Source organism: Lathamus discolor, chromosome 1, assembly GCF_037157495.1.
Source record: "Lathamus discolor isolate bLatDis1 chromosome 1, bLatDis1.hap1, whole genome shotgun sequence".
NCBI lineage: Eukaryota > Metazoa > Chordata > Aves > Psittaciformes > Psittacidae > Lathamus > Lathamus discolor.
Genome location: NC_088884.1, coordinates 63,985,332 through 64,012,365, shown reverse-complemented (window position 1 = coordinate 64,012,365; position 27,034 = coordinate 63,985,332). Strand labels below are relative to the sequence as shown.

Genomic DNA, 27,034 nt, shown 5'->3' with positions numbered 1-27,034 from the left:
TAACATCAGCATGATTTTTGGAGATACCATTGTTTCTACCTCACTACATCCTCTCACCACCTACACCTGAGACGAACCAGTCTTTTCCTGTGACTTGCTTGTTCCAAAGCATAGATATTATCAGTGGGACATCTCCTTTCTCCAAGAAGCGAGCTTTGTTTAAGGTCATCCAGTCCTCTCCCTAGTGAGCCCACATACTAGTTTTATGAAACAGTAATTCCAGCTTGCTTATGCACCTCTACTATCTACAATTTACCTAGGACAAAAGGTTATCTCTCTGATCTTTTCATGGGTGACGTAACATGTTGAAGGAAGATCACAGTTGGACTAATTCCCCCCAAAAGCCTTACAATTATAAGGCAACAGTCATAGGACTGCAGCAATAAGAGAGCTTAGCTTTAGTTAGTTGAGCCAAAAGACAGTTTAAAAAGAAAAAAAAAGTAAAAGACAAAAACCCAATAGGCAGCTGTATAAAAAGTTGTATAGAAAGCAGGAATAAACACTGTACACTCTTGTTATGGAAAGAACTGGCATGATCTCATCTCAAGAGGGATTTAGGTGCTTAATTGCCTCTGCAACCAATTCAAATACTCCAAATTCCTGAGTCCCTGAAGGTAAGTGCAGATTTAATAATAAAATGTTCTTTTACCTACAAAAAAGACCGTTCTAAAAGTCAACTGTAATTAAATGCTGACAGGTCTCTAAGCTAAAACTTTCACAGTAGCATGGACGCAGTGTCCCATTGTTGACACTACATTTGACACTCTGCAGGGACTAGTTTTCCTTTCTTCTGTGGCATTACTCCGGCAGCAACCCAAGAGTCTAATCTCACTTCCCTTTAGGTTCACAGCACCACAGAGGTTCTTCCCCCAAGATATTTCCCACCAGTCTACAACCCAGGGCACGCTTGCTCAGCCCGCAGCCTAATCTCAAATCCTGTTTACCTTGACACTAGAGAGTCAGTTTCTGGTTTTCCTTTCTTCCCATCATATAGCCACAAGCTGGAAGTGCCCAACCAAAATATTAAGTCATGTGTACAGCTAAAGTATACATGGTTTGTGGACTGATCAGAAAGAAAAGACCACAGCCACCACTGTGGACTTCTGCATTACCTTTGATATACGTCTGCTTTTTCTTTGGACTTCTGGAACAAGTCACCTTTCAGCTTTACAGCAGCATACGCTGGGGGACTGCAAGAGGCTCAGATACCACCAGCCATACCAGGAGCTGCACAGGTGCCTATGACAAATAAAAGAGATTATTTAACTTCTGCCCAGAGGCCTCTGAGAGGGCGCAGGGCCAAACTGATGCAAGAAAAGGACTCTTAGCTGCCAGCTGAAACAGCCAGCAGCCTGCCTGAGCCAGGCTTCAGCTTAAAACACTTCTCAATTAGCTGTGAAGGCCCTGGGGCTCTGCAGAAGGTAGGTTCCCATTAGGACACCAGACCAGCTTATTATCAGAGAGCAACAAGGCTTTTTTCTTTCTGTGGCCAAGACAAGCAACTGTGGGACTTGATGAAGGCAGTTAAGATTGCTGTTGTATATGCTTCTGCTCCTACCTATCATTGCTTATACAGCAAACACACACACATATCCCTTTCTTAACAAGCAGGCAGAGGAGGAAGAATTCTCAAGGACATGGATGCACTCAGGTAGCTTGTGCTACTGTAATTTCAAGAGTGACCATCATTAAAGCGTCAGACCAGCCAGTCTATTCCTATACTCACTGGAGAATGGAGGAAGTAAAAGCAAGAGACAAGCCCTTAAGCCCATAGTAGCCAACTGGAAAAACAACCCCACTGTAACACACGTGCACAAAGGCAAAGCTTTAAACCTGTGCCCAAATCTGGGAAATCCAGAAGCTGATCCCCGAGGACAATTCTCAGAAGGATCAGTACATCATTATGGGAATGATTTTCACAAGTTGGCACCTCCTTCCACTCTCAGCACATTCTGACAGCCCTTCCCCAGACATTGCAGCTCTCCAAGGCTACAGAGAGCAAGAGCATCTTGTCACCCCTCTCCAGTATCCTCCCCAAACAAGACTGGGCTGTAGGGCCACATTGCTGAATCTCTCAAATGTCTGCTTAAGGAGTGACCACCAACCACAACCAAGAGCAATCTTCTGGCTCAGGAGTTAATGCCAGGCTTCCCCATCTCACTGGTTTGCTCAAGCTCTCTCTCCCAGTGCTGAGCTTCCCTACTCCTGCCAGCTACGCACGATACCCAGGGTAGGCTGCCTGGCAAGCTCCAGTTACCCGGCTTTCTTTCCTATTTCCCATTTTATGAGTGAAGCCCTACAACATACAGAGCAGGGGGGAAAAGGAAGACGTGGGCATTTAACCATTATTGCAGAGTGACCTCTCTGAGCCAAAAACGTAGCACACATCAATGCATGCTACACATTAGAGAGTTAGAATGGAAAGTGTATGGCAGCACTACCATACTTTTTTGCTAGTTTCCACTACTTTGTAGGTAGTGGAAACCAGCAGCGAACAGTCTGGCATTCCAAAACCCACAAGATTTAAGCCTTAGGTTACAACTGACCAAACAGGAACATGCAGATCCAGTCTCCTCAGCTTGGAGCAACACAGCTGCAGAGCTTGATAATCTATTCACACAGGAAGTGAATGAAGACATCCATAGCCCAGACAGAAGTGCAGGGCAGTTACAAAGGACGCAGGACAAAAATGGCAGGCTCCACAGCTGGCACAGTGGTGTTCATGCAATACAGTGAGCACTTCTGAGGCTTTCAGCTCAGGGAACCTGGGGTAAACAGCTTAGCTCAGAATTCCTTTTCACCTTGGGATATCTCAGCTCAGCCTGGTAAACCCCAAAGCTCTAAACAACCTCAGAATGACTCTTCACTTCAGACATCTCCTTCTGCAACAGCCTGGGTAGACAGCCATGCTTTTGCTACTGTGCTGGATACCCACATCACCTCCATTCTAAATCTGTCCCTATATAACAGCATTTTCCTCGCTGGAGTTCCAGGAGAGCGGAGGTATATACCTGGCTCTCAGGCTAGCTGTGAATGCTGATGGCATTGGAGCAAAGTCAGGGTAGCAGGAAGGCTGTGCAAAGACAGCAGCCACGTACAGTGACACATGCAGGTTCTCACTCATCTGGGACAGACACGAGTTGACCAGACTTTTATACAGAAAGCATTCATCTTTCTACAAAAGAAAACCAAATCGATAATTACTGAGTAGTAACTGTTACAGAGCAATCAATATTCCATGTGTGGAATCACTGACTGATTACGAACTCTGGACAGATGCTGCAGGCACATTTTTTCATACACACTACAACACCCTAAAGTTCCTTATACAGCACATGCAGAAAGCAGAAACATCTGTCAGAGGCTTAACAGGCAGCGCTGTTAGCATTTCTGAAAGCTCAAGCAACTTCACCTTAAGTGCTCACAGGGAAGCTGCGCTCCTTTGCAAATCTAAGTGTCACTGAGGAATCAGACCAACAGTTTACACAGAGAGCTGTCATAGACAAGTAACATCCCATGATGATCAAGGAACACAAGATTAAGCCCAGTCACACACACCCTTGAGTAAGAGTAAAGAACGATTCTGGACCAATTGATTCAGAGATAACTCCAGGAACAAACTCGCCAACAAAGTTTTCAAGCTGACAAGCAGGTATTCTTCATTGCGGTGCCGGGAGACACGGGGGATAGCTCCTCCTAACGTGTGTCTCTCTGTTGCTCCACAAGCCATCCTTATATAGTCCCTGGGCATACATACATTGCATCATTACCCAGAAAGTTCCTCGCATGCGTACAGAATTGTGGTGGTGGTCTCTGAGGGTCATTTACTTCTTCCAATGATCTTCATCACTTCTGGCAGCCTTTGAAGCACGCGCAGCAGATGCTCATACCAGCTTAATTGGTTCGTTAGCACCAGAGACATAATAATCCTCCTGTCCTCCTACTTATCAGTTGGTTTAACTGTAGCCCATCCTGGACACCTGCCATTCCCAGATACTCCTTATCCCTGTGTCCTGTTCTTCTAGACTGTTTTTCTTAAAACTATGTCAACTATAACGATTTATCTTGTACAAGAATTCTCAGTATGTTCTCCGGCTGTACTCTATATTTTTTCTATGTATCATGCACCTCAGTAATTTTCCATTGCTACTGTTACAAAGTCATCAAACTCAACATTACTTAAAACTGATTCTAAAGGTTTATATATTCCATTTTGTGACCCACCTTGTCTCAAATGCTAGGTTAGGTGCAGTCAGAAGTTAACAGAAGTTAAATTAAGCATGTTAACACAGGCTGCATTTTTCTTCTGAGACAGATAAGGAAAGTAGTAGAGGGCCCTCAGCACGGAAAAAATACAGTTTGCCTCAAAAAGTTGTGAAATCTTTGCCTATTTCCAACCACTGATGGGAAAGGATGAGCAATTGCTCATGGACTGGGAGGAAAAAAAATAATAAGCTTTGCCAAGTCATTATGGAAAAGAAACCCAACAGAAAGTCATATAAAAACACAAGCTGCCCAACAAGCCCCGAATGACACGGTGAACTTGATGATCATAGAATCATAGAATAGTTAGGGTTGGAAAGGACCTTAAGATCATCTAGTTCCAGCCCCCCTGCCATGGGCAGGGACACCTCACACTAAACCATCCCACCCAAGGCTTCGTCCAACCTGGCCTTAAACACTGCCAGGGATGGAGCATTCACAGCTTCCCTGGGCAATCCATTCCAGTGCCTCACCACCCTTACAGTAAGGAACTTCTTCCTTATATCCAATCTAAACTCCCCCTATTTAAGTTTTAACCCATTACCCCTTGTCCTGTCATTACAGTCTCCAGCATCCCTATAGCCCCCCTTCAGATACTGGAAGGCTGCTATGAGGTCTCCATGCAGCGTTCTCTTCTCCAGGCTGAACAGCCTCAACTCTCTCAGCCTGTCTTCATACGGGAGGTGCTCCAGTCCCCTGATCATCCTCGTGGCCCTCCTCTGGACTTGTTCCAGCAGTTCCATGTCCTTTTTATGCTGAGGACACCAGAACTGCACACAATACTCCAGGTGAGGTCTCACAAGAGCAGAGCAGAGGGGCAGGATCACCTCCTTAGACCTGCTGGTCACGCTCCTTTTGATGCAGCCCAGGATGCGGTTGGCTTTCTGGGCTGCGAGCGCACACTGAAGCCGGCTCATGTTCATTTTCTCATCGACCAGCACCCCCAAGTCCTTCTCTGCAGGGCTGCTCTGAATCCCTTCTCTGACCAACCTGTAGCTGTGGCTGGGATTGCTCCCACCCAGGTGTAGGGCCTTGCACTTGGCATGTTTAAATTTCATGAGGCTGGCATCAGCCCACCTCACATGCATGTCAAGGTCCCTCTGGATGGCATCCCTTCCCTCCAGCGTATCAACCGGACCACACAGCTTGGTGTCATCGGAAAACTTGCTGAGGGCGCACTCAGTCCCACTGTCCATGTCACTAACAACGATGTTGAACAAGACTGGTCCCAACACCAACCCCTGAGGGACACCACTCATTACTGGTCTCCAGCCGGACACTGAGCCATTGACCACAACTCTCTGTGTGCGGCCATCCAGCCAGTTCTTTATCCACTGAGTGGTCCATCCATCAAATTGGTATCTCTCCAATTTAGGGACAAGGGTGTTGTGTGGGACAGGGTCGAACGCTTTGCACAAGTCCAGGTAGATGCCATCAACCTCTCTACCCCTGTCCGTCAGTTCCGTAGCCCCATCATAGAAGGCCACCAAATTGGTCAGGCAGGATTTCCCCTTAGTGAAGCCATGCTGGCTGTCACCAACACCTTGTTGTTTTTCATGTGCCTTAGCATGCCTTCCAGAAGAACCTGCTCCAAGATTTTGCCAGGCACAGAGGTGACACTGACTGGTCTGTAGTTGTCCCGGGTCATCCATTTTCCCCTTCCTGAAAATGGGGGTTATATTTCCCTTTTTCCAGTCATTGGGAACTTCACCTGACTGCTGTGATTTTACAAATATGATGGACAGTGTCTTAGCAACTTCATTTGCCAGCTCCTTCATGACCCACAGATAGATTTCATCATGATAATCCAGTGGAGGAAAGAAGCTCTCTTTGCTACTTTCTTGCTAATACCAAAACATCTAGTAGAGTTAATTGGGGGTTACCCCAGTCCCACTAACATCATTTTATCTGTACAAAGTAAAAGGAAGAAACATCTTTTGCATGGGAAGGCTCAGCAAGTCCCTTGTCTTGCCCACTTGAGACCAGCACATATTTAGATATAACCCCTCAGATCCCAGAAGGCCAAATTCCATTAAGATGTCAGGCAAGGCCAACAAATCATGGAAAAGGAGGAAAACACTGAAGGATTCAGAAGGGTGGAGCTGCAGAAAAAGATAATAAATGCCACAGGCTGCTTTTGTAAGGAAAATGTGAACTTCTGAACAGATACAATTCTGTGCTACAAGCGTGTGAGAAACTATTGTATTCTAGCCAAGCTATGACCAGGCTGAAATACTGCTAGTGACCATTTCAAAGGAGCTTCTTCTATCAAAAGAAATCCACCATTCAACAAAGCTAATCTTCAGCTCTTAAAAAGCCTTTTAATGACTCTCTACTGCCTCTGAACATGTTCTTTCAGCCACTGGAAAGACATTTATCTAATTCACACAGCAATCAGCTTTAAAACAAATAGATGAACACTGATAAAAAATTTAATTAGAATATTGCTGCACATCACTGGAGATGGGGGTTTTGCAACATGATGCCAGGGCAATGAGCACACTGTCATTTGTAACAGTAGCTGGGACAAAAGAAATCAGAACTGGATCTGGGGTGGTGTCTCAAAAGACTCCCTGCTCTACATGAATTACAAGCAAATCCATTAAGTGTAAGAAAGTCGTAACACCTTTCTCCTCTTCCACCTCCCATCAGTGATGTTTAAAAAACTCAACACATTTATTTTCGAACCAAGCAGAATTAAAATACCAAGAAGGAAAAAAATAAAAGACACACAACTTGTATCCAAAGCACAATACAGGTACTTCAAACTGTACCAGTGTCAGAGCAAACCACCGCTCTAACTCCCTTCATTAAACATTTACAGAGACCTCATCCACATATCTCAATCTCAAGCAAACAAACCCAAGTTTGGAGACAGATGTGTTTAGCTGCATTAGAGATCACTTTCCCTCTCGCCTCACCAAACTGAAGATATAAAACAGAGATAAGAGTTTGGGACAGAAAATGACACTTTTCAAAGTCCTTTTTGAGCATGTCCTAACTGGGAGATGCTACTAAAAAAGGCAAACACAAAAATCACACACTAACTTGACGTGTTCCTCTCACAATATGCCACGTGCCAGGAACAAATCCTCATTCTCTTACAACATGTGCTTAACTACGACCTAGTTCAAATAAAGAGCTTTGCCCAGACCTTCACACTGAGGCCAGGTCTGTGCTGTGAGCTGTCAATACAGCTCTACCTTGCCTTTTGCCAGCAAAGGGCTTGCAGAGGGAGGATAGCCTTTCCTGGTGAAAACGCACTCTTGCTACAAGAACTTACTCCAGTCTTCCCAAGAAAAACCTGCACTGACAAAAAGATCTTCCCAGCCAAAATAACTCTGCCAGCAGAAGACATGAGCCAAAAAAGCCTGCCAAATTTGTAACAGCCTTCTTCGTTCTTTAACCTATTTGTCAGAGAATATCAGCATATCTCCTTCAAAGCAGCTCTTAGTCACTAATTCTGTCAGGGGTGTCTGTTTCCTTAGCCCCATTAGCAATCAGCTACAGGGAGCAAAATACAACATTTCCCTTGTTAAGTGGCCCAGGGCTTACAAAGCTTCCACACAGGCAGAGAAAGACATAAGCAAGGATATTGAAATTCCTCACAGGGCTTACCATTGCTTTTTCCTTCTCCCATAGTTGCTCCCTCGATTGTGTAGCATGCAAGAGCCACAACAGAGGTTTTGCTGTGTCACTGGCAAGGCAGGAACTCAGCACCCACCTGCTCTCTGAAGGCTGAAGCTTTGGCAATTACTCAAAGAAACAGAGATTAGTGGCATAGGTCATTCCAGATGTAGCAGTACTGGGATTGCCACAGACTGCACTCTGTCCCTGTTTCCTTCCATTATGTATGGGATAGAAACTCAATATATTGTAATAGCTCTTCAAGCATGTCTCTAAGTGGTACTTCCCACTTATTTGTACAGTTGTAATCTACAGAAAAGGAGGTCAATTTTTATCGCTCTCTTCTTTACCAACAACAAACCTCAACACTGAACAGACCTTCCAACATAGTACTTCCAAAACTAGAAGTAAAATTCCATCAATCAGTTCCTTTCTAACCTACTTAGTCCACTCTCAACTCATTCACTCAGCATGTTACACGACATGTTCTGCTTTATTCAGGTCATTGCTCATTCCCACCCCTTGCTCAGTAATTTCAATAAGGAATGCAGTACAGAAGTTCAAACTAGATTTTGTTCCCATCCCTGATGTCCCAGGTGACACAGGAAATGGACAATCCACTCCGCACTCTCGTCTCAACTTAGTACTCTATAAAAAGGGTGGTAATACTACTTGTATTTATCAGGTACTGTCATATTACCAGATGCGCAGTCTTAGTAACTCTTTCATTTAGGTTTCAAAACAAACTTTAGGTAGGCTTCAAAACCATTTTTTGAGCTCAGCTTTGTTACTGTAATGAAATATCATACTCCCTTGACAAATACATGAACATCTCCTTTCCAGTAAGACATTCCTGAAGTATTGACTTTCCCCATTTCTGGTTTAAGGGTCATATCATTTTCCATGTGCACAGTAAAAATATCTATTAATTCCATCCCTTTGGACACAAGTAGCTGGTTCCATAGAAGCATATCACATTTGTAGAAGTGGTCTAAACCCATGCCAAGAACTGTCAATCTATGAGTTCCTAATCTGCCAGCCATCTCCCAGAATTAAGCTAAGAACCTGCATTCGGGTCAGCGAAAGACAAAAAAATACTCCCCTGTGGATGCACCTCTCATCACTTGTGCAATGCAGAAGCAAATTGCTGAGAGGTTGCTGTTTGGAGAAAAGAATGTCCACAGTATGGACTGTTGCTGAAGCAGAAACAGCTTTTCACTGCTAACAGCACAGCCCTGGTAGCCCCAACTGGTGTGTGCAAGCCACTGATGTCTTGTTTCCTAAGAGGTCTTACTGGATTCCATTTAGCAATAGTCTATTTCAAAGCTAGCCTACAAATACCTCCACTCACCCTGGATTACAGAACAGCTATGTCATGTAAGGAGAGAAAGCCTCTCCATCGCTAGTTATGATTTCTGTTCCTTGGTTTGATTTCTGTGAAACTATTTTGAAATGAAGCTTCAATAATGAATGTGAGCCAAAGATTTTGTCCAGGGCATCTCATTCTCTCTGATATCCTGCCAGAGAAATGAAACTGTAAAAGCTGTATCAGTAGGAATAAGCAGCTACTCCACAAAGGTCTCCCCTTCTTACTACACGGGGATGAGAAGCTCCACCATATGAGTAGCTCCGTTCCAACATCTGCCTGCCTCTCCAACTTGAGGAATTGTACAAGAGCACTTTTATCAGGACTGTCCCTGAACTTTTTGTCAGTCTCTGCAATACAAGTAAAGAATTTGTGTCTCTAGGTCTACAGATTATTAAATAAGAATTTTTAAACATGAAATACCTGGCCTAGCACAATTAAGGCTGTACCTTACAGTACTTGGGATTTGCTGAATACTGTGGAGATAGTCTATATTTACAACACTTTAGGACAAAATCAGATTAAACACAAAGGATTCTAAACCTAGCATATTTCTTACAGAGTTTACTGAACTTCAGCCTGACCCAGACTCATTTTCTGATTTACTCTTCAACAAAAGGTATTTTTCAACTCACACATTCATCTTCCCCTGTTTTGTGAGGGGCAGGTATTACCTGCAACCACACAGCAGCAGCAAACGTATCCTTGCCTCTAGTTTACTTGTGTAAAGGTTGACAGCTCCTGACTACTGTTAACCCCTGCTACCAGGGCTGACTACACTGCTTTCTGAAGCAAGCTCTCATCTGCCAGCAGTCCTTCATTTGTACTCTGGTGCCACAGACAAAAAGTTTGCATAAATCATATTAGTAGAAGTGCAGTCCCCTTTTCCTGTATCATTTGATAACTCCCATGCAAACATTTCCACCTTTTACATTTCCCACTTTTTTTTTTTTGTGGGGTTGTTTTTTTGCTGGTTTTTTTTGGTTGGTTGGTTGAGGTTTTTTTTGCAGAATCAAGCATCATCTATAGAAGCCACAGCCTGACTCCTGCTAGCGTTACATCTTGTTCGGCTCAAAAGGTACACTCTACTCCTCCGTTAGTTGTTTACTTCTTCCTTTTAATTTCAGACACATCTATGTATTAATTCTGTCCAGGCTCAAAACAAAACATCTGTCTCAACTCTCCCTCTTTAAAAAATAGCAACTGAGAGCTTCCCTCGAGCTCCTTCCATCCTACCCAACCATTCACATTACAGATAAAAGGTTAAAAATACATGAAAAATCCTAAGGCTCTCCTTGCTATCAGCAGTACAGGCACTACCAATGGGTCATGCTCAGAAAAGGAACCTATCCAAGACCACATACTCTCAGCAACAGGCACACCTAGAACCAAGGACTTCCAAATACTAACTCTTTTGGTTTTGGGTTTGGGGTGGAGTTTTTTCAGATAAAATACAAAGCCAAACTACCTACCGTGATAATAGCCATTATTCAAGCACTACCCTGGTCTTGCAACTGCTAACACAGGTCAGAGGCAGCACTGAGAAACCAAGGTGAAAGTTGCACTGAGGATCGACTCAGGTCCCACAGTGATGAATCTTGAAGAAACCTGAAGGTAGATGCCCATCATCAAAGGGCAGCAATGCCATTTGTGTGCACACACCTAGGAAGCTGTGCTGCAGCTGGGGTCATCTGGTAAATAAGGAAAGCCAATCACATTTTATAGACTCCTAACTCATTATACACAAAACACACTGGCAGCCCATCAAGTTAATGGGCTTCACAACAACTGACTTTGAGAAGCATAGCAGAAAAGCAGGATTTTAGGAAAAACCTTGCTAGTAACATTAGCTGCTAAGCTTTCTTACCTAGAAATCCATACACTGTGTTGGCCACAGGAGGTAAAAACTGAAGAAATAAAGCCACCTTCTATCTCAAATAAAAGGAGGCAGGGAGGAGAAGACAGATGCTTTGCGTGGAGTAATGGTTGCAAAAATCACATTACTTGCCTTGCTCCATGAACACAGTGCTCCCCTAGAGAAAGACTGTAAGGGCTTTTACTAAAACACACCAATAAACAAAAATATAACACCCTGAAATGAAACAGCATCAGTGGAAATCCATACTCACATTAAGCAGCTGAGAATTCTGGTATCAACATCTCATTTCAAGACCCCAAATATTTCCTAATGAAAAACAAGCTCAATCACTGGACATACTATTCCAGCCAGCAGGAACTGTTGTAGGACAGGTCTAATTCCCTGCAGAAATGTCTTTGCAGATCTAAAGCAACTACAGCTGTTCAAGATAAGGACCAGTTTGGTTAGGTCCAGTAGTTTAGCCTAAGGATACAGGCTCGGACTACAGCATCTCAGGAGCTAAAACACCAGACAGAGCAGTTCAGGTATCACCATCCAAGGTATATACCGTCATAAGAAAATTCATGGGGTTCAGCCCATGGCTAGCAGCGTGGCAGATCCAGAAGATGATTTGTGTTATATTCCAGTGACAGACACAAGCGGAGCAGAGAAACAGGCAAACAACAAACCCTCAGAGACAGCACAACAATGCTGAGATAGAGAAAATTCCTGACAAAGTGACTAAAAGGAGGGCCCTGGAGAGGGACTTCAACAGACCTTCAGTCCATGCTCCACAGCAAGCAGAGAGAGAATAGCTACATTTTCAGCAACACTTTCTGAGCGGTATGATTCTAGGTGGATTGTCAAGGCAATCACAGAAGCAATGCTAACAGCAGTATTTAAAGCCCTAAGTGCAACCAGATGCTGGAGAGGTCCTCATTCGAGAGCAACAGGCAAGCACAGACCATCAAAAAAACATGAAACTAAGATGCATTATCACTTTTAGTGTATCATGGGTGAATGACCTGAGAAGAAAAGGAAGTTTTCAGACAGAAAGAGTTAGTGACTCATCTCTGGCATGGACAAATTTTATCAGCCCACTCACTGCAGGCATAGACTAAGTGCAAGTCATTAACAAACATCATGAAAAGCCATTACTTAAATAAGCTAAATATCTACTAGCAAGGTGGAGATTCTAGCTGTGTCACACAAGTTTAAGTTCTAAAACTTGGCAGATACAGTTAGAAATAATGCCTAGATTGTACCATGCTGTAACATCTTAGCATCACCAAAGATGGGTCCTGCCCGTGCTAAGCCACTGAATGGGATGGGAAGCCGCCAGGAGCAGAACAATTGTCCACTAGAACACAAGTATCACACTGCCCTCTGAGGAAAAGGCTGATCTCGGGTATAAGCTGCGATTATGTTCAAAGGGGATGGAGATTAAATTTCAGCAGGTCAGAACTGAAACTGTAAGATCAATATGTACTTCACAGCTGAATGTCTAAGAATAGTAGGGACACTCATTAGCTACAAATCCATGACTGTAAGTGTACATGCAATAATATGAGGTATGCTGAAAATAGAGACTGCCTGGGAAAAGGAGGGCTCCCAGCCTCGAGGAATCTCAGTTAACTGCCCAAGCCCTCAGGCTGTTCAGTTCCACAAAATGGAGCTATATTCCTTTGTCTAAATACACAGCAAGCCTACCATTCACACATTTCAAGCATGTTCCAGCAAGAACTGCAATTAAAGCAGGCCATCAAAGCTACAGCATCCCAACAAGCGCTCATCAGACCACAGCCACAGCACACTGCAACAGCAGCTCCACTTGATATGCTTTTTAGTCAGTTGATGCAATACCTATGCCCTAGACAGTACTAAAGCAGACAGCAAAGAGCCTGTCAACATGGGGACACACATGAAATACCTACCCAACTACACTGGACCATTGCAGTCAACCTTCAGGAAACAAGCAGAGTAGCCCATCAGAAACAGATACCTAAAAACTCAAGTCCTACTCTTTGTGACAGCAGGTCTTCTCCTGAGGCACAACAGAGAGGGGACACAGGGACTAGCAGCCTGCTGCAACTGAACAGTCAATGACCTGAGGCCACTGTACACAGCTGAGAAGATCAGGGGGTAAAGGCCATGAGCTAGACCCACAGCCACAGCTAGCCAAAAGCACAGTGGAAACAGCAATAGCTGTCATTTTAGAAAAATTGCAAAGGCAAATCTGAACATCATTATGAAGAAAACGGCATGTTGTCAGCATACAGCCAATAGGCAGTGCTGAAAGCAGGAGGGCTTAGGAAGATCCCCAGCACTCCAGTGGGCTAACACAGAAAGACTGTTCAGAAAAGAGGACCTAAGATAGCAAACTGGAAGAGCAGCAGAAGCCAGATCCTCAAGTAGGCTGCATACCAGTGAAATTTTGGCTTTAACAAGTCTGTTACAACTTGTACGGGATCATGGTTTTAGTAGTTATTAAAAGACAAGTCACAACAACTGAGAAGGAAATTGAAGAGAAAGGCACAAAATGCAGGACAGGAGAGTATGGAGAAAGCAAAGGAATAGAGGAAATAGAGGAAAGAGGAATGAAAGAAATAGAGGAAAACAGAGAATAGAAAACTACTGGACTTAACTCAGAATGAACTGCAGCAGCAGTATCTCTGTAAATAAGTCTGAGGAACCCACTGCCTTTCTCTCAGTCAGTACTATTAGCCAGCAAAAACACATGGTGCAGGCTGGACAATCTTGGTATTCTGCAGACACACATATGTAACTTACACACTGCCTAAGGCTGGGAAGAGCAGCCAGCAGCAATCCAAGCAAAGGGCAATAGATTATATCCCAGTTTAGCATGCCCACTATTCTTATTTTTGCTGCTATTATATTATTTATGGCCCTGGACTGAAACCTAGACCTAAAACCAACAAAAGCCACCTACACACAACAGGCTCAGCTTCAAGGCTCTGCATATTACATTGATTGTACACCCACACTGAGTACCAGCCTAAGGTCAAATAAATCACTTCACTGCTAACGTACAGTAGGAAATCTGTGCTCCTTGTCTTTACTAGATACCAGTAAGAATTTCAAAGGATGTGTACCCAGCTGAGGCAAATATTTGGCACACAAAGTAGTGTAAGTGGCTCCAGGTAGTAAATTGGTCATTGCTCTACACTGCCAACATTAGTACTGCTCACTGCCTGCATTCAGACCCAATAGCTCAGCACTAGCAGACAGTTGTCACTCAGACACACTAGGATTACTGTTATCCATGTGCTAATGTTTACTCACAGAACAGAAGCAGCTGGTGGCTGCAGGGCATCCTTTCTGGTGTCAAAACCCCTCCTATCACCTCAGCTTTGAATAGTCTTTCACTTAATCCAGTGGGGGTTTGTTTTATTCCACTCCCTTCAGAGATCAAGATTTATGTCATTCAGTATTTATTAATCACTTTTATGGTTTTGCTGTGGTAAAGCTCTTTCTTCTTTACCTTTTCTAAAGCCGTCCACTGTTAAAGCACTAACACTCTTCTCACAGGCAGCACAGTGAGAACGGAGAACAGAATGACCTCCTGTGGCAATTCTGCACATAGCTTCATCACTGCCACTAGCAGCAGGGACAGCAGACAGCTTTTGACATCCATTTATCTCTCAATATCAAATTGTAGTAAGTTTCCTTTCCTCACAAACAGTGACAGTTTTTGGTGGCCGTGTTTTTCTAGAAATGAAATAACTTCAACACAATTGGTGTTGCACTGATGGTTTTGAGTAGCTTTTAAAACAAAAGTAATTCCTATTGGCCATGAACCTCGGCCAGTGGCCCCTTCCATGAGGCCATCAAAATATCTCAGTGAGAAATCTAAAACCAGGATTTGGGCTGGAAGAGACCAGTTGCAATCCCCTGCCATGGGCAGTGGGGGACACCTTCCACTAGACAAGGTTGCTCTAAGCCTCACCCAACCTGACCTTGAACACTGCCAGGAATGGGGCAGCAAACCTGTGCCAGTGCCTCTCCAACCCTATAATGAACACTTCTTTCCCTAATGTCTAATCTTCAGACCTACAAAGCAGCACATCAATATAATTAATGAATCCTCCCAGCTTTCTGAAGATGTAAGGAGATATCGATAATTTAAAGAGGCAAGGAGTGATTTAATCACAGTCATACAATGAGTTTAAATGGGAGCTGGCAAAGCACCCTTTAAGTCCTAACACCTAGGTATGCTGAAGCCTCCTGGCAACAGGAAATGGTGTGCAATTGCTAAGATAGAATTCAATTAGTACTACGTACATACTTTCCTGGTCCATGCTTAACAGTTTACGGTCAGTTTCTCCTGCATCATTTTTATTTCACAAATAGATTCTTGGATTCTTTAATTACTGGAAAAACAAAAGAATAATCTCAATATTAATCACCTCTTAATCCAATTCCACTTTTAGGAAGCCTGCTTAAATTAACAGAAGACAGTAGAAATAAGTAACAAGCACAAAGTAATAGAAAATGAAATTTTACCTACAAAATTGGTTGCTGTTCTAAGAATTTATACTAAGAGAGAACTTAAAATCTATCACTATACAGAAAACAACTACAAGGACAGAAAACAAAATGAGGCGATATTATGTCCCTTGCTCACACATACACTTTCATAGCAATTCAATACTATCAATCAGTATTTTAATCTGTATCCTGAGAAAAATAAAACCCATATGCCAACTTTATTCCCGATTGTGAGGACACTTGATTAAAACAAGCAAGGATTTCTAGCAAGTTGCATCAAAGTCTCTCGTACCCAGGGGAAGAGAAAGGGACACAGCACTCAAAGACAGAAAAAACATCATCACCAAACAGTAGATATCAGTTCAGAAATCTTTCTAATAGTCAAAAAAGCAACACAACAATCCTGTTGTCTGGTAGCCTGGGAACAGGTTTAAGCAAAGGAAAGAATACTGACAAATTTGAAGTCTGAGGTACTGTCAGAGCTGCGCGCTATCAGCTGACGAACAGGCAGAACAGGAGGACATCTCCGCGGCTGTTGATGCTGTTTCTGCCCTACTTCCAAGTAACTACAGCTCCACGTAGCTCAGCCCAGCCACTTTCAAAGCCCTGAGAAGCTTGGGGGTGAGTGGGGTCTGTGGTTTGGGTTGGTTGGTGGCTTTTTTTCCACAGCAATTAAAAGCAGTTTAATAATTGGTCATGACTTTGCTCCTTCAAACCCCAACCTAGCAGTCAGATTTTGTAAGGTTTTCTGGAACAGGATGCAGGTAACCTGCCCACAGAATTTCTATGTGCTCTGTGATGGGTTCAGAAAGAAGTCTTTATTAGAGCTCATGCTTATTTACTCCTGTCAATGAGCACTGTCATTCCAATTCTGTAATTAAATCCACAATTTTGACAGCTGAAACTGTAGGAATAATTGCACTCTTGGTCAAAGTAAGTTGCTACTGTTCAGACAGTTGCCAAGACTGTTTTAAAGGCTTTTGCTGTGTACTTCAAAGAAAAGCTAAACTGAATCTTCATCCATTCCACCTCACTTCATTTCTGGAGCAAAGATCTTTAAAGCTTTCCTTTTCCTAGGCAATCTGGAAGTCCAAAACAAGACTTTCTACCCTACTGTTGCGACATTCCACAGTTACATAAACACTACATAACCATTTTCATTGATCAGTAAGTTATACATATGACATATTTTACATAATCCTGTGTCTCTATCCCATAAACACATTTTCCACATATGAAAAAAAAAAAAAACCTGAAGCCAGTCACAGTGTTTCAGAAATCTTAAGGACTTGGGACACCCAATACACTGAGAACACATATTCCCAAATTCCTTTGCCGTACCAGTATTACACATCCCAATCTACAACATCATTTCTTTTATGAGACAAGGGAGCCAATACTACCAAACACTGAAAAAGTCTTTCCAACCACCTTTATTTTTCAGCCAAGGTTTAGAGCATGCCAGCACAATACCAACCACAAAGGAAGAGACTGCATCTCAAATTTGCTGGTAACACAGGCAACCACAGTAGACAATAAAATGCTTTACAATAAACTTTGGCATTCAAAACCCAACTGTGCAATCATTCAGAAATGTTTAAAGCAGAACAAAGCAGCTCATAAAACACCGTACTAAGATGTGCACCCTGTATAGTTTGTCTTTTCTGCACCTGAAACAAAAATGGTTGTCAATAAAACACAATGCACTAGAGCAGCAGCTACTTCACAAAGGTCTCCCCTTTTTACTACTCAGGAATGAGAAACAACAGGGACAGCCTACTGCCAGTATCACCAGATCTCATGTAAACACCCAGAAGGCCCAGTGAACAAATGGAGATGCTGGGAGAAAAGCAGGAAGCTACCTCTGACATCCAAAATACAATTAAGGGAAGGGTTAGAAACACGTCATTTACAGATGGAGGCCCTTTGCAAAAAGTTCCTTTTACAGTACCCATCAAGCAAATACACTCCTTCTCAGAAGATGACTTAGCTACAACAAAAGCATGTCTGTTGTATTAAGAGCTTGGGGTGGGGAAGGGGAAGACACCAAATTATGCTGGACAATGGAAAGCCTCTCAATATCCTCATTTGCAGTGCACAATCAAAATGTCATTCAATACCTACAGCATTTCAGACATACTGGATTTGGTTTATTTCAATGCTTTCTATGTAGAACTTCATCTATCAAAACTGTCAGATGGCATTTTTTTTTATACCTTAAAATATAAAACTCCAGGTTATATTAAAATTCCCTCAGCAGCAAAAAAGGGGTTTACTTTTTCCTTCCTCAGAACGAGACATCCATTACCAGTCAATTCCAATGAAAACAGTCAACAGATCTAAAAACCCACTAGCTTCTTGAACATTAAATAGCTACTGGGAACTCATTTGGGAATATTTGGGAACTCTTGGAATTAGAGTATCTTCAGAACTTGTGTGTGTTTCTCCATATAATACTGAACAGACCTTCACTAAACAGTGATTTATTTAATTATTTCCTATTCACAAAGCTTGTTTGTTCCTCATAATTAAATCAACAGGATTGAGTCCTGCCTCTCCAGAGGCCTTCTATAAAAGCAGAGGCTGCACTTCAGACTTTGATCATGCAGATGTTTGGAATAGCTTGACTCTGCCTGTGCTTCAAAGATGATTATAACATGCTCAAAAATTCTTTGACCTGCAAAAAGAAATAAACATGGTCAAGCAAACTAAGTATTCATCAACAGAAATATACAGCAACTACATTTACCTCCCCAGTGCTTTACGCTTTACTACAACCTACAGAAACAGGGAAAAACAATCTTCAGCTCAGCTTTGCCATTTCTTATCCATCAAGAGCTTTTCAGTTCAGGTGCAGAGACACACTCAGTGGAACAATGCTCATTCCTCCTGTGGTCCTAAACTATGGCCCAACATTGCAAATTATATTAAAAGCAGGTCTAACCTAAACACAAGGAGAATAATGAGCATCTCAAAACACTGGCATTTGGAAAGCACTAGGTCACACCCACTGCCAGAAAACTGCTCACATTTCATGTCAATGAACAACCCAACATACCTAATTACTATGTTCCTTGGAATTTGAGGATGGCATGTAAATAATAAAACATTACCCAACAAAACCATAGTTTCTGAAAAAAAATTTATACTGTAGGAGAGCCATAGAGTTCAGGTACTGTTGAACTCCACTTCCAGTATTTGAAGAGTGGCTCAAATGGCTACAGCTACCTAAAAATCAATAGCTTTCTATTGGCCACTATCTAAAACCTAGAGTCAGAAATCCCTGTCCCACAGAGAGTACCAAGACAGCACAGCACCTCAAATAATCCATGCAATGGCATGAGAACTGGATCCAAACCAGGCAGCATGCTACCATTACACTCCTAAGTGTGGTCACTTTAGACAACATCTTAAATTCAGGTCATTACCAAAGGTGGCAGGAAGACAACATGCTGAGAACACACTTCTTGCCATAGGTCTGCGTTCTGCCTTGTGCCCCTCTCCAAAAGTAAGGGTAATCCTTCCTTCCTTTAAAGCCTCAGGGCAGCAAGGGCCAGGCCACCTTTTTAAAATATAAGACCCAAGGAATACAGGGCATGAGCACACAACTTCCATCTCCCAGTTTCAAGAGCATCCTAGCAACTAAGCTGCAATATAGCCTGAACAGGGAGCATTTTCCTCTGTCCCCTCAAGCTTGACTACTGCCTAGAAAGGAATCAACAGTGTTACTAGAGAATATGGTATTATTCCTTTGGCAGAAGCTCTCATACACAGAACACATCTGTAACCATTTTGTCCAAATTCTTCATGTGAAATAGAAACAGATCTTCAATCGTGTTCTCCACCTGTGACCCTTCCTGTCCTAGATGAGGGCTCAAGGAGGCAGAAAAAAATTAGGTCAAAATCTCTTCGTGGAGAGAAGGGAAGACATAACTGTGCCAGCACTCTAAGTGGGAAAGTATTATGCAAAAGCCCCCCTCCACTTCAGGAAGGACCAACAGCAGTAGAGCACAATGAACCTTAGCACGAAGCATAGTTTCAGGACAGGTCTCTGCATGCAAGCATCACAGCAGAGATGAGAAGGAAGAACACAGGTTTTGGGTTCCCACTGGACATAAGCATACACTGAAGGCCCAAGCACCCAGCCTCATGAAAACTGTAGCAGTTCTGGGACTCCACTTCAAAATGCCAAAAAAGGGCTTAGGCTGTTCCCAGATAACCTGACAGCCCTGCATGAGTAAACTCTCTAAAGTCCCTACATAGATGCCTGGGTTTGGCCTTATCTCGTAGTGCAGATGGGAAGCATTTTCACTCAACAGCTGCGATGTCCAGTCATTCCATCAAGTATCATGCTTTTAAAGAGCAAATACCATGAAAACTGGTTTTAATCAGATGAACAGTTCTACTTCTCAGAGGATCAATTGAGATCAAAGGACAAAGCTGCTCTTCTTGTGAGGTAAACACTTGATTTCCAAAGAGCAGAAATATGTGCACATACCATTGCTAAGGTCTGTAACTCATTGCAACTACTCAAATAAAAGTCAAGTTGTCCTCAGCTGAATCCCAAGGTTCAAATACCAAAAACCAAAACAGTTAAAATGCTGGTTGTTTGGCCTAGCTTTAAAATATCCATTACATCTTTCATGCTAAGGATTACATCTTCTTAATGCAAGCAGAAACCTAAACTTGAACTCTTTTTATATCAAATAAACAGTATTTTTTCCATGCCTTCAAATAAAACAAAGAAATGCTTCTGATGAATATTCTGCATTACGTCTGAAAAGAAGTACAAAAGCTACATTTGAAAAGCACTGCCTCAAGTTTCAGACCCTGCTTTTGAGGATTTTGATTAACACTTTCATGAACACAACTGAAGGGAAAAATGCTCATGATAGTGCCAATTTAGTAAAGAAGGGTAAAAGTATTGCAGCAGGCTGTAACACTGTTCAGTATCTGAATACAAGTCTATGACTCAAATATTTCAGATGGATGGCTATACACTGAAGTGTATTTTTAGAGCAAAGGATCCCTGTCTGCATCAGCTGGACTGCCCTTTGTTGTGACAAGTGAACCAGGATGGGGACAGCCCATACTCTCCTTTGTTTAGCTATAGAGATCTACAGAACCTAAAATCACTTGCCACTGGCTCACTCATCCTTCAGTTTTCCCTTGTACTGGTTTTGTACTGTATTTTCACAGTACAAGGCACCAATGTTCTTTTATTCACTAGTCCCGTAGTTGAGACACTTGCACACCTAATACAAGGAAGACTTTCAAACAGTTAACAGATATTTAAATTAGAAATTCCATTTACAAACAAAGCTACTAATCAAAGTCTTCTCAAATATGCCTAATATGCCTGGAACATTTCTTTCCCTTCATTTTTTTCCTTTGTTTTTAAAGGAAATTTTATGTAGGAAATACCATGAAGAGCCACGGGTTCTAAGTCTAGCCTGACTTCAAACAGTGCTACACATACAAGAAGTATCCTGAATTTCTTTCAACATGCTGGCAATATACCTCACTCATCAGTTTGTTCTGCTTATGAAATCTTACCTTTTCAGTCATGTTATCATATCTGTCCTTTTTGCTCTTGAAGTCTTCGTTAACATCTAACATTAAAATGGGTATTTCCTGGAGATATTCAAAATCTGTTCTGTATTGGGATAGGAACATAGAAAATGTTAGTAGCTTAAAACAAGCACCCACCATTCAAGTCTCTGTCAGCATTTTCCTTGTCAAGAATCCAATGACAACTGCACATATAATCTACAGCCACGAACTCTGAATATAAAGCAGCCTGAATTTACAGTGGCACCTAGGATACATTACTGATTCTCAAACATTCTCTTGCCAGCACCTAAAGTTAAATTCAACTGAGTTTTGAATTAGCTCAGCTGAATCCTCTGCTATTCAGAGCTCTATGCGAAGAGAACTCAAGGCACATTGTGTGTCCTAGTGATAATTAACATGCTATCAAGCCAGTACTACTAAAGAACTACAGGTAGAAACATTCCCGGAGTTTAAATTTACATATCATAGGAAAAGCTCAACTTTCACTGCTTGAAAAAACATTATGAAATATCCTTACAAGGATCAATCCATCTCTAACTAACCATTAAACAAACCCTACCGCAGTGTCCTATGCTGAAGCCAACTTTCATGTTTGTGATGAAGCTTCTCCAGATATTCTATGGGAATTTCTTGCTCTTCATCTCTTCCACGCAAGTAAATCCTGTTTAAGCATTTCTAAAGGCAAAATATAATAATTAAAAATTATTAAAAAAAAAAATAAGTTTCTGAACACCTACAGAGAAAGTATAGTTTGCTGAAGTCTCTTTTGCCAACCCTTCCTACTGTGCTCAATATGCCACAGCCAAAGATGAATATTCAACTTGCTAACTATCTTACTATCATAGAAACAACATGCCATGTCCAGCTCATGGAGCCACAGACTACACACTAAATGAAAGGGGGACCCAAGGTAACGTATCACATTATTTCTCCACGACAAAGAAAGTCTCAAATAAGCTTTTTATTAAAAGAAGGGGTACCCGTGTATTGCATGAAAAGAGCACAGACACGCATTTCAAAATCTCTATAGATTTCTGGCTCTTAGGAACTTGGTTTTCCCATGTAGTTAATCATTTGTTCCTGTATTGAACACATCCAGAGCCTCAATAAGATGTCAATCAAAACTGTTTAAAACTGTTGTACTTTCTGACTTAAATAGAGGTTCTTGACTTAGAGGGGAAAAAAAAAAAAATGAAGAAAAAGAGCCCTAAGTAGCAAGCCTAGCAAAAAAGCCCTCAGAGAAACTGTAGTTTTCAATTCTAGTGGTATTTTCTGGTTTGCTCTTGCCATATATTATTTTTATAATTAGAAAAACATTATCATCACGTTTTATTAAAAAATACATAGGCTACATTTGAAAGAACATTCTTTTCTTTAAGTATTTCCAGACTGATTAGTCATAACTCAAGCATTGTAGCCTTCAGGGGAATACTGCAACCTGAACTGAAATAATTAGGACTGTTACAGCAAAAGATAAGGATAGCTCAAGATTTTAAGAATATCACATTTCAACAAGCATTTTTGCCTGTGACATCCAAAGCAGCTGCTAAAACAAAGACACAGTGACACACAACTGTGACCTTATTGGAGTTGACTACAAGCACACTATTCTGTTATAATAAAAAAAGGTCTAAAACTACAGTTAAACCCTATACGTAAAAAATACTATGGAAGCATAAAGACAGATCAAACTTTATAGGCAAAGCACAGAATATGCACTCTCATTCTCTGTGAGGTCACACCTCAGGAGTCGCTCTGAGATAAATGATGCCATCCAGTGCCAGCCTCTGACCAAACTGCTGATTCATCCAGTTGTGCCAGTCTTGGTAAATAGTCCACTCAGTTTCATTCATGCAATCGGACTCGTACAAATTAGCTGCAAAGATGTACCTGTGAACACAAAGTAGTTACGGAAACAGAAGTGAGCTTGAACACAGTTCTCACTTTGTTTTCCTCAAGTACTGCACTGTAAGTAGAAAAGAAGCTGAGCATAGCAATTCTGCAACTTCTTTGAGGTATACTTAGAGTAGAAATAAACAGCTGGTATCCTCATTCTCCACGTCCGCTGCAGCTGGCCAGAGATGTGTCCTCAAGAAGCAGTAACACTGGCAGCTCAGATATCTAATCTAACTTCCTTAATTATCAACTCTAACCTTTTGAACCCAGAAACAGGGTACAGCACTAGGAAATAGCTATACCTGTAATAAAGGACCATAAAAGAAAACAAGGCTAAGTGACAAAGGAAGAAATAGCTTGTGACTCTTCTTGATGACTGTTCCTCTCCTTTCTTTGAAGGGAAACATGCATGCACAAAACATAAAAAACCTACGCACAAAGAATAAGAACTACAAACCCTCTAACCAGTAATTTTACTTAGGAGAATTCTGATCTTCACTCAAAGGATCCCAGTCCAACGTACCTGTCACTGTAGACAGATCGCTCGAAGAAGACGACAGGATTCTCTGCCTCCCTGAGCTTGCCATCGAGGGATCTGAGCTGAGCCCGGATCCTGCTCAGACACGCATATGTCTGGAAAGTGAACGACCACCTCTCTGGCTTCTCATACATCATCCGAAGCACATTTCCGCCACTCTTCTGTGATGTGGTCAGCTCCTGGTTGTCAACAGAGACCCCTTAAGTGGGGAAGGTGAATGATGAATGTGACAGAATAGCTCTACAACATTGAAGCTGTACAGCCTTTATTTCAGGTTTATAGCTGCTTAATTTGCTTCTCAACCTCTTTGTAATACAAGGCATAAATGTAAGAAATGTTATTCCTCCTATGGTGCCGAGTAGAATAAGCAGCTCTCTGCAATTCACAATGCCAAAGTGTTAAAGTACCAAACCACTTTGGTCACCAATTACAAGCTTTAATAAAAGAACAATATCCTATCAGTACAAAAAAATCAACAATATGGTAGAAAAATCCATGTTCCTTTTACTCTGACAAGTGTGAGCTTAAAGATGGGCTTATTTTGGTTTTTCGTCTAGCAAGAGGAGAAAACAGCAATTTAGTAAGTCCAACTTCAGGGATGACTGTGATGGATTTGAAATTCTATGTTACACTTGCTGGACCTGACTGGGATGGAGTTAACCTTCCTCATAACAGTCCATACAGGGATGTGGTTTGTGTTGCCGCCAAAACAGCTTTAGTAATCCACCAGTGTTTTGGCTATTGCACAGCCTCAAAGCTTTCTCCCTTTCCCACCCTGCCTCCCAGCAAGCAGGCTGGGGCAGGCAGGAAGCTGGGAGGAACAGAGCTCGGAGAGCTGACACCAGCTGCCAGTGGGATACCCCACACCACAGAATGTCACACCTCCATTAAAAGCTTCCATTTACTTCACCAAAACATGCTGTACTTTTTGTCAAAAGAAAACTCTTCTACAGTTCCGCAAAAGCTCCACACAGCCAGGATTGTGGCCACTCAGTAGGAGCTGGATTGCCAACAGCATTACAGGTAGCTGACTGAAAGAAACATCACTATAAACCATTCAGCAGTAGTTCATTATTTCCTAGACATTTTAAGAGCCACCATCCAGGGCACCTGGAGCAGAGGGTTCCTCTGCTCATTCACAGTTGATAAAAGTAACTTTAGTCCTCTCTTTTTTCCACCCCTTGCTTTTATACATAAAACAGAACAGACTTTTATAGCTTTTATAATTTACATCCTGACGATGAATAACACCTATTCTACAATTCACCAAGCAAACTGTAAAGAGAGGAACTCCAGTACTGAGATAAGAATCAGGAAAAACGTTGCTATCACATACATTTTCTAACAGACATTGTCTATCACATGTACTCATCTCCTGAAATTAGAAGAACATCTGACTGGGGTTTGGGTGGGTTTTTTTGTTTTTAGTAAGTTTTTGGAAAGAAACCTCATTTTCTTGTGCCATACCTCACAATCCTCTTCAGAGTTGGGCTGAACATTGCACCATCTCGCTACAGGCTCAGGAACAACTTCCCATTCCTCATCAGCTTGTTTGAGAATCTCCACAAACGTCGATTTCCCTGCAGCTATAGACAAAGCATCCAGGAAGAGTGGCTGTTAAAACCATTTTCACAAGGAAGAGTGGCATTACTTAACCACTACAGAACTCCAGTTTCAAGTCCCATAAGGAAGTCTCCCACACCCATGTACTTTTGACTGGATATCAAGCATCAGAGGCAATCCAGTACCACAGATCACCAATTCAGTGAGCATCAGGTTTTTCTTTTTTGTTTTATACCACACCAACAGCCAATTCAATAACAAAATAACGACAAGATGTCTCAGCCCAGCTCAATTATCTACGCTATAAAAAGTTATATTTGCAATTAGAACACCAAGTCCTAAGTTTCTAAGGATACTGAGTGGTCCTGTCCCAGGCATGGAGTTATAGCCTTCCAAGTTATTTTAGGAAGCTAAAATAAACTTCACAAAGAAAAGCAAGCAATGTTGAAAGAAACACAGAGCAAAAGTGATGGTTTCTCAGAGACACCAAGGTGCATTACCAGTCACTTCCTCCAGCACGGAAGTCATTAATCTGCCATCAACTGAAAAATAAAAAGCTCAGGAAATTTTAAAGAGACACTTGAAGCTGACAGAGGCCACGAGCTGGCGCTATCGATTGCCACAGAGTGGGTCAGTAAATGAGCTCACAGCCCTGCAAATCGAGTCCTTGATTTTAAGCACGCCCTCTTGCCAGGGAAAACGAACAAACAAAACAAAACAAAAAACAAACAAAAAACCGAAAAATTCCCCAAAACACCAAGTACCAAAGAAAACCCAAAACAAAGACCCTCAAAACCCCAGACCAGAGTGTCTGATTAGGAACAGTCCCCTACTCCTGCTCTTCACAACGGGCTTCTGCTCATCAGGAGTCCTGAACATGACAAGTTTCACCTGACAGCCTGCACCGACACCGGTGTTCCACCCTACAGCCTGGAAAGCTGTGAAAGAAGCCTCGCGCAATACTCAAAAGCATTTTTAATGAAGGGCATAAATTAAAACCTGAAGTAGAAAGCTTCCCCCTCCATCCCGCCATTTTTATAGCATCCATTCGTTACTTCCTACGTTGCCAACACAAAGTTACCACCGTCACCGGCGGGCTTGTCAGCACAACACACCCCGCCGGCCTGACTCACGCCTCATTACTTCATGAAACGCCTTTTTCGCAGAGTAAAGGCGAGGAAGAGCCCGGCAAGGAGGGAGAAAGGAGGGAGGGATGGCGGCGGGCAAGACTCACCGATGTTGCCCTCGACTGCGATCTTCTTGATCCTGCCCTCCAGCCGTCCGCGCTTGGGAGGAGCGGCCATGGCAGCCAGCAGCGGCGTGAGGGGACAGCGGCGCGCCAAGCGGCCAACGGAAATAACGGCCGCCGCGCTCGAATCTGGCGCGCCACAAGGCTCGAGAGGCGTCACGCGGCGCCGCGTACGGGTGCCGTACCCGCGCCAGGGCAAACAGTCGAGCCCAGCGCTGCGGATCTGCGGCTGGAGCGGAGCGGAGTGCATCGATGGGCGGGCGCCGGCCCCGCCCCAGGGGAGGGAGGGAGCCGGGATGCTCCCCGCCCGGGAGGCGGTGCTTCCCTCAAACGCGAGTGGGAGGTGCCGGGAGGGGTGCGGGTCGTGCCGCGTTTGAGAGCGTTGCAGAGGAATGTTGGAAGTCGCATGCGGGTTGTTTTTAAGAGGGACCGAGGCCCTTATTTAGAGTTGAAAACCCCCAAACGCCCACTGAACTCGCACGTGACAGCGTGCTTCCCGGAGTACCATCCCAGCATAGCGCTGTCTTGGTTCCTGAGGGCCCAAGTTCAACAGGGGAAAGCCCTCCTACCTATAGAAGGGGTGCAGGCTCC

General features: G+C 42.8%; 2 protein-coding genes across 5 annotated transcripts in view; both read right to left on the bottom strand.

Annotated features, from left to right (window-relative positions):
- SLC4A4 (solute carrier family 4 member 4) overlaps positions 1–13,177 on the bottom strand; it is a 203,736-nt gene extending 190,559 nt beyond the window's left edge. For 2 of the 4 annotated variants that reach the window (XM_065674620.1, XM_065674649.1), the window contains exons 1-2: positions 13,049–13,177; positions 1,113–1,239 (exon numbers count right to left, since the gene is read on the bottom strand). The gene's annotated coding sequence lies outside the window, so the exon portion shown is untranslated. The remainder of the gene's footprint in view (positions 1–1,112; positions 1,240–13,048) is intronic. The other 2 variants (XM_065674657.1, XM_065674667.1) reach the window with 1 other exon arrangement.
- A 3,866-nt stretch (positions 13,178–17,043) lies between these two features.
- Positions 17,044–26,811, bottom strand: LOC136011966 (deoxycytidine kinase-like). The gene is made up of 7 exons (XM_065674606.1): positions 26,429–26,811; positions 25,099–25,217; positions 23,617–23,810; positions 22,940–23,087; positions 21,757–21,872; positions 21,180–21,279; positions 17,044–18,300 (listed from the first exon to the last, which is right to left on the bottom strand). The coding sequence occupies exons 1-7, from the start codon at positions 26,691–26,693 to the stop codon at positions 18,274–18,276; spliced, it is 969 nt and encodes a 322-aa protein (XP_065530678.1). The 5' UTR covers positions 26,694–26,811; the 3' UTR covers positions 17,044–18,273.
- Positions 26,812–27,034: the final 223 nt, after the last annotated feature.

Bases quoted from the DNA above. Each gene is read 5' to 3' on its own strand.
- LOC136011966 (XM_065674606.1), bottom strand. From the start codon at position 26,693: ATGCACTCCGCTCCGCTCCAGCCGCAGATCCGCAGCGCTGGGCTCGAC. The intron at 25,218-26,428 runs GTGAGTCTTGCC...CTTTGTCTATAG, and splicing joins CGCAGTCGAGGGCAACATCG to CTGCAGGGAAATCGACGTTT. The intron at 21,280-21,756 runs GTAGGGTTTGTT...ATCCCAATACAG, and splicing joins CTTCAGCATAGGACACTGCG to AACAGATTTTGAATATCTCC.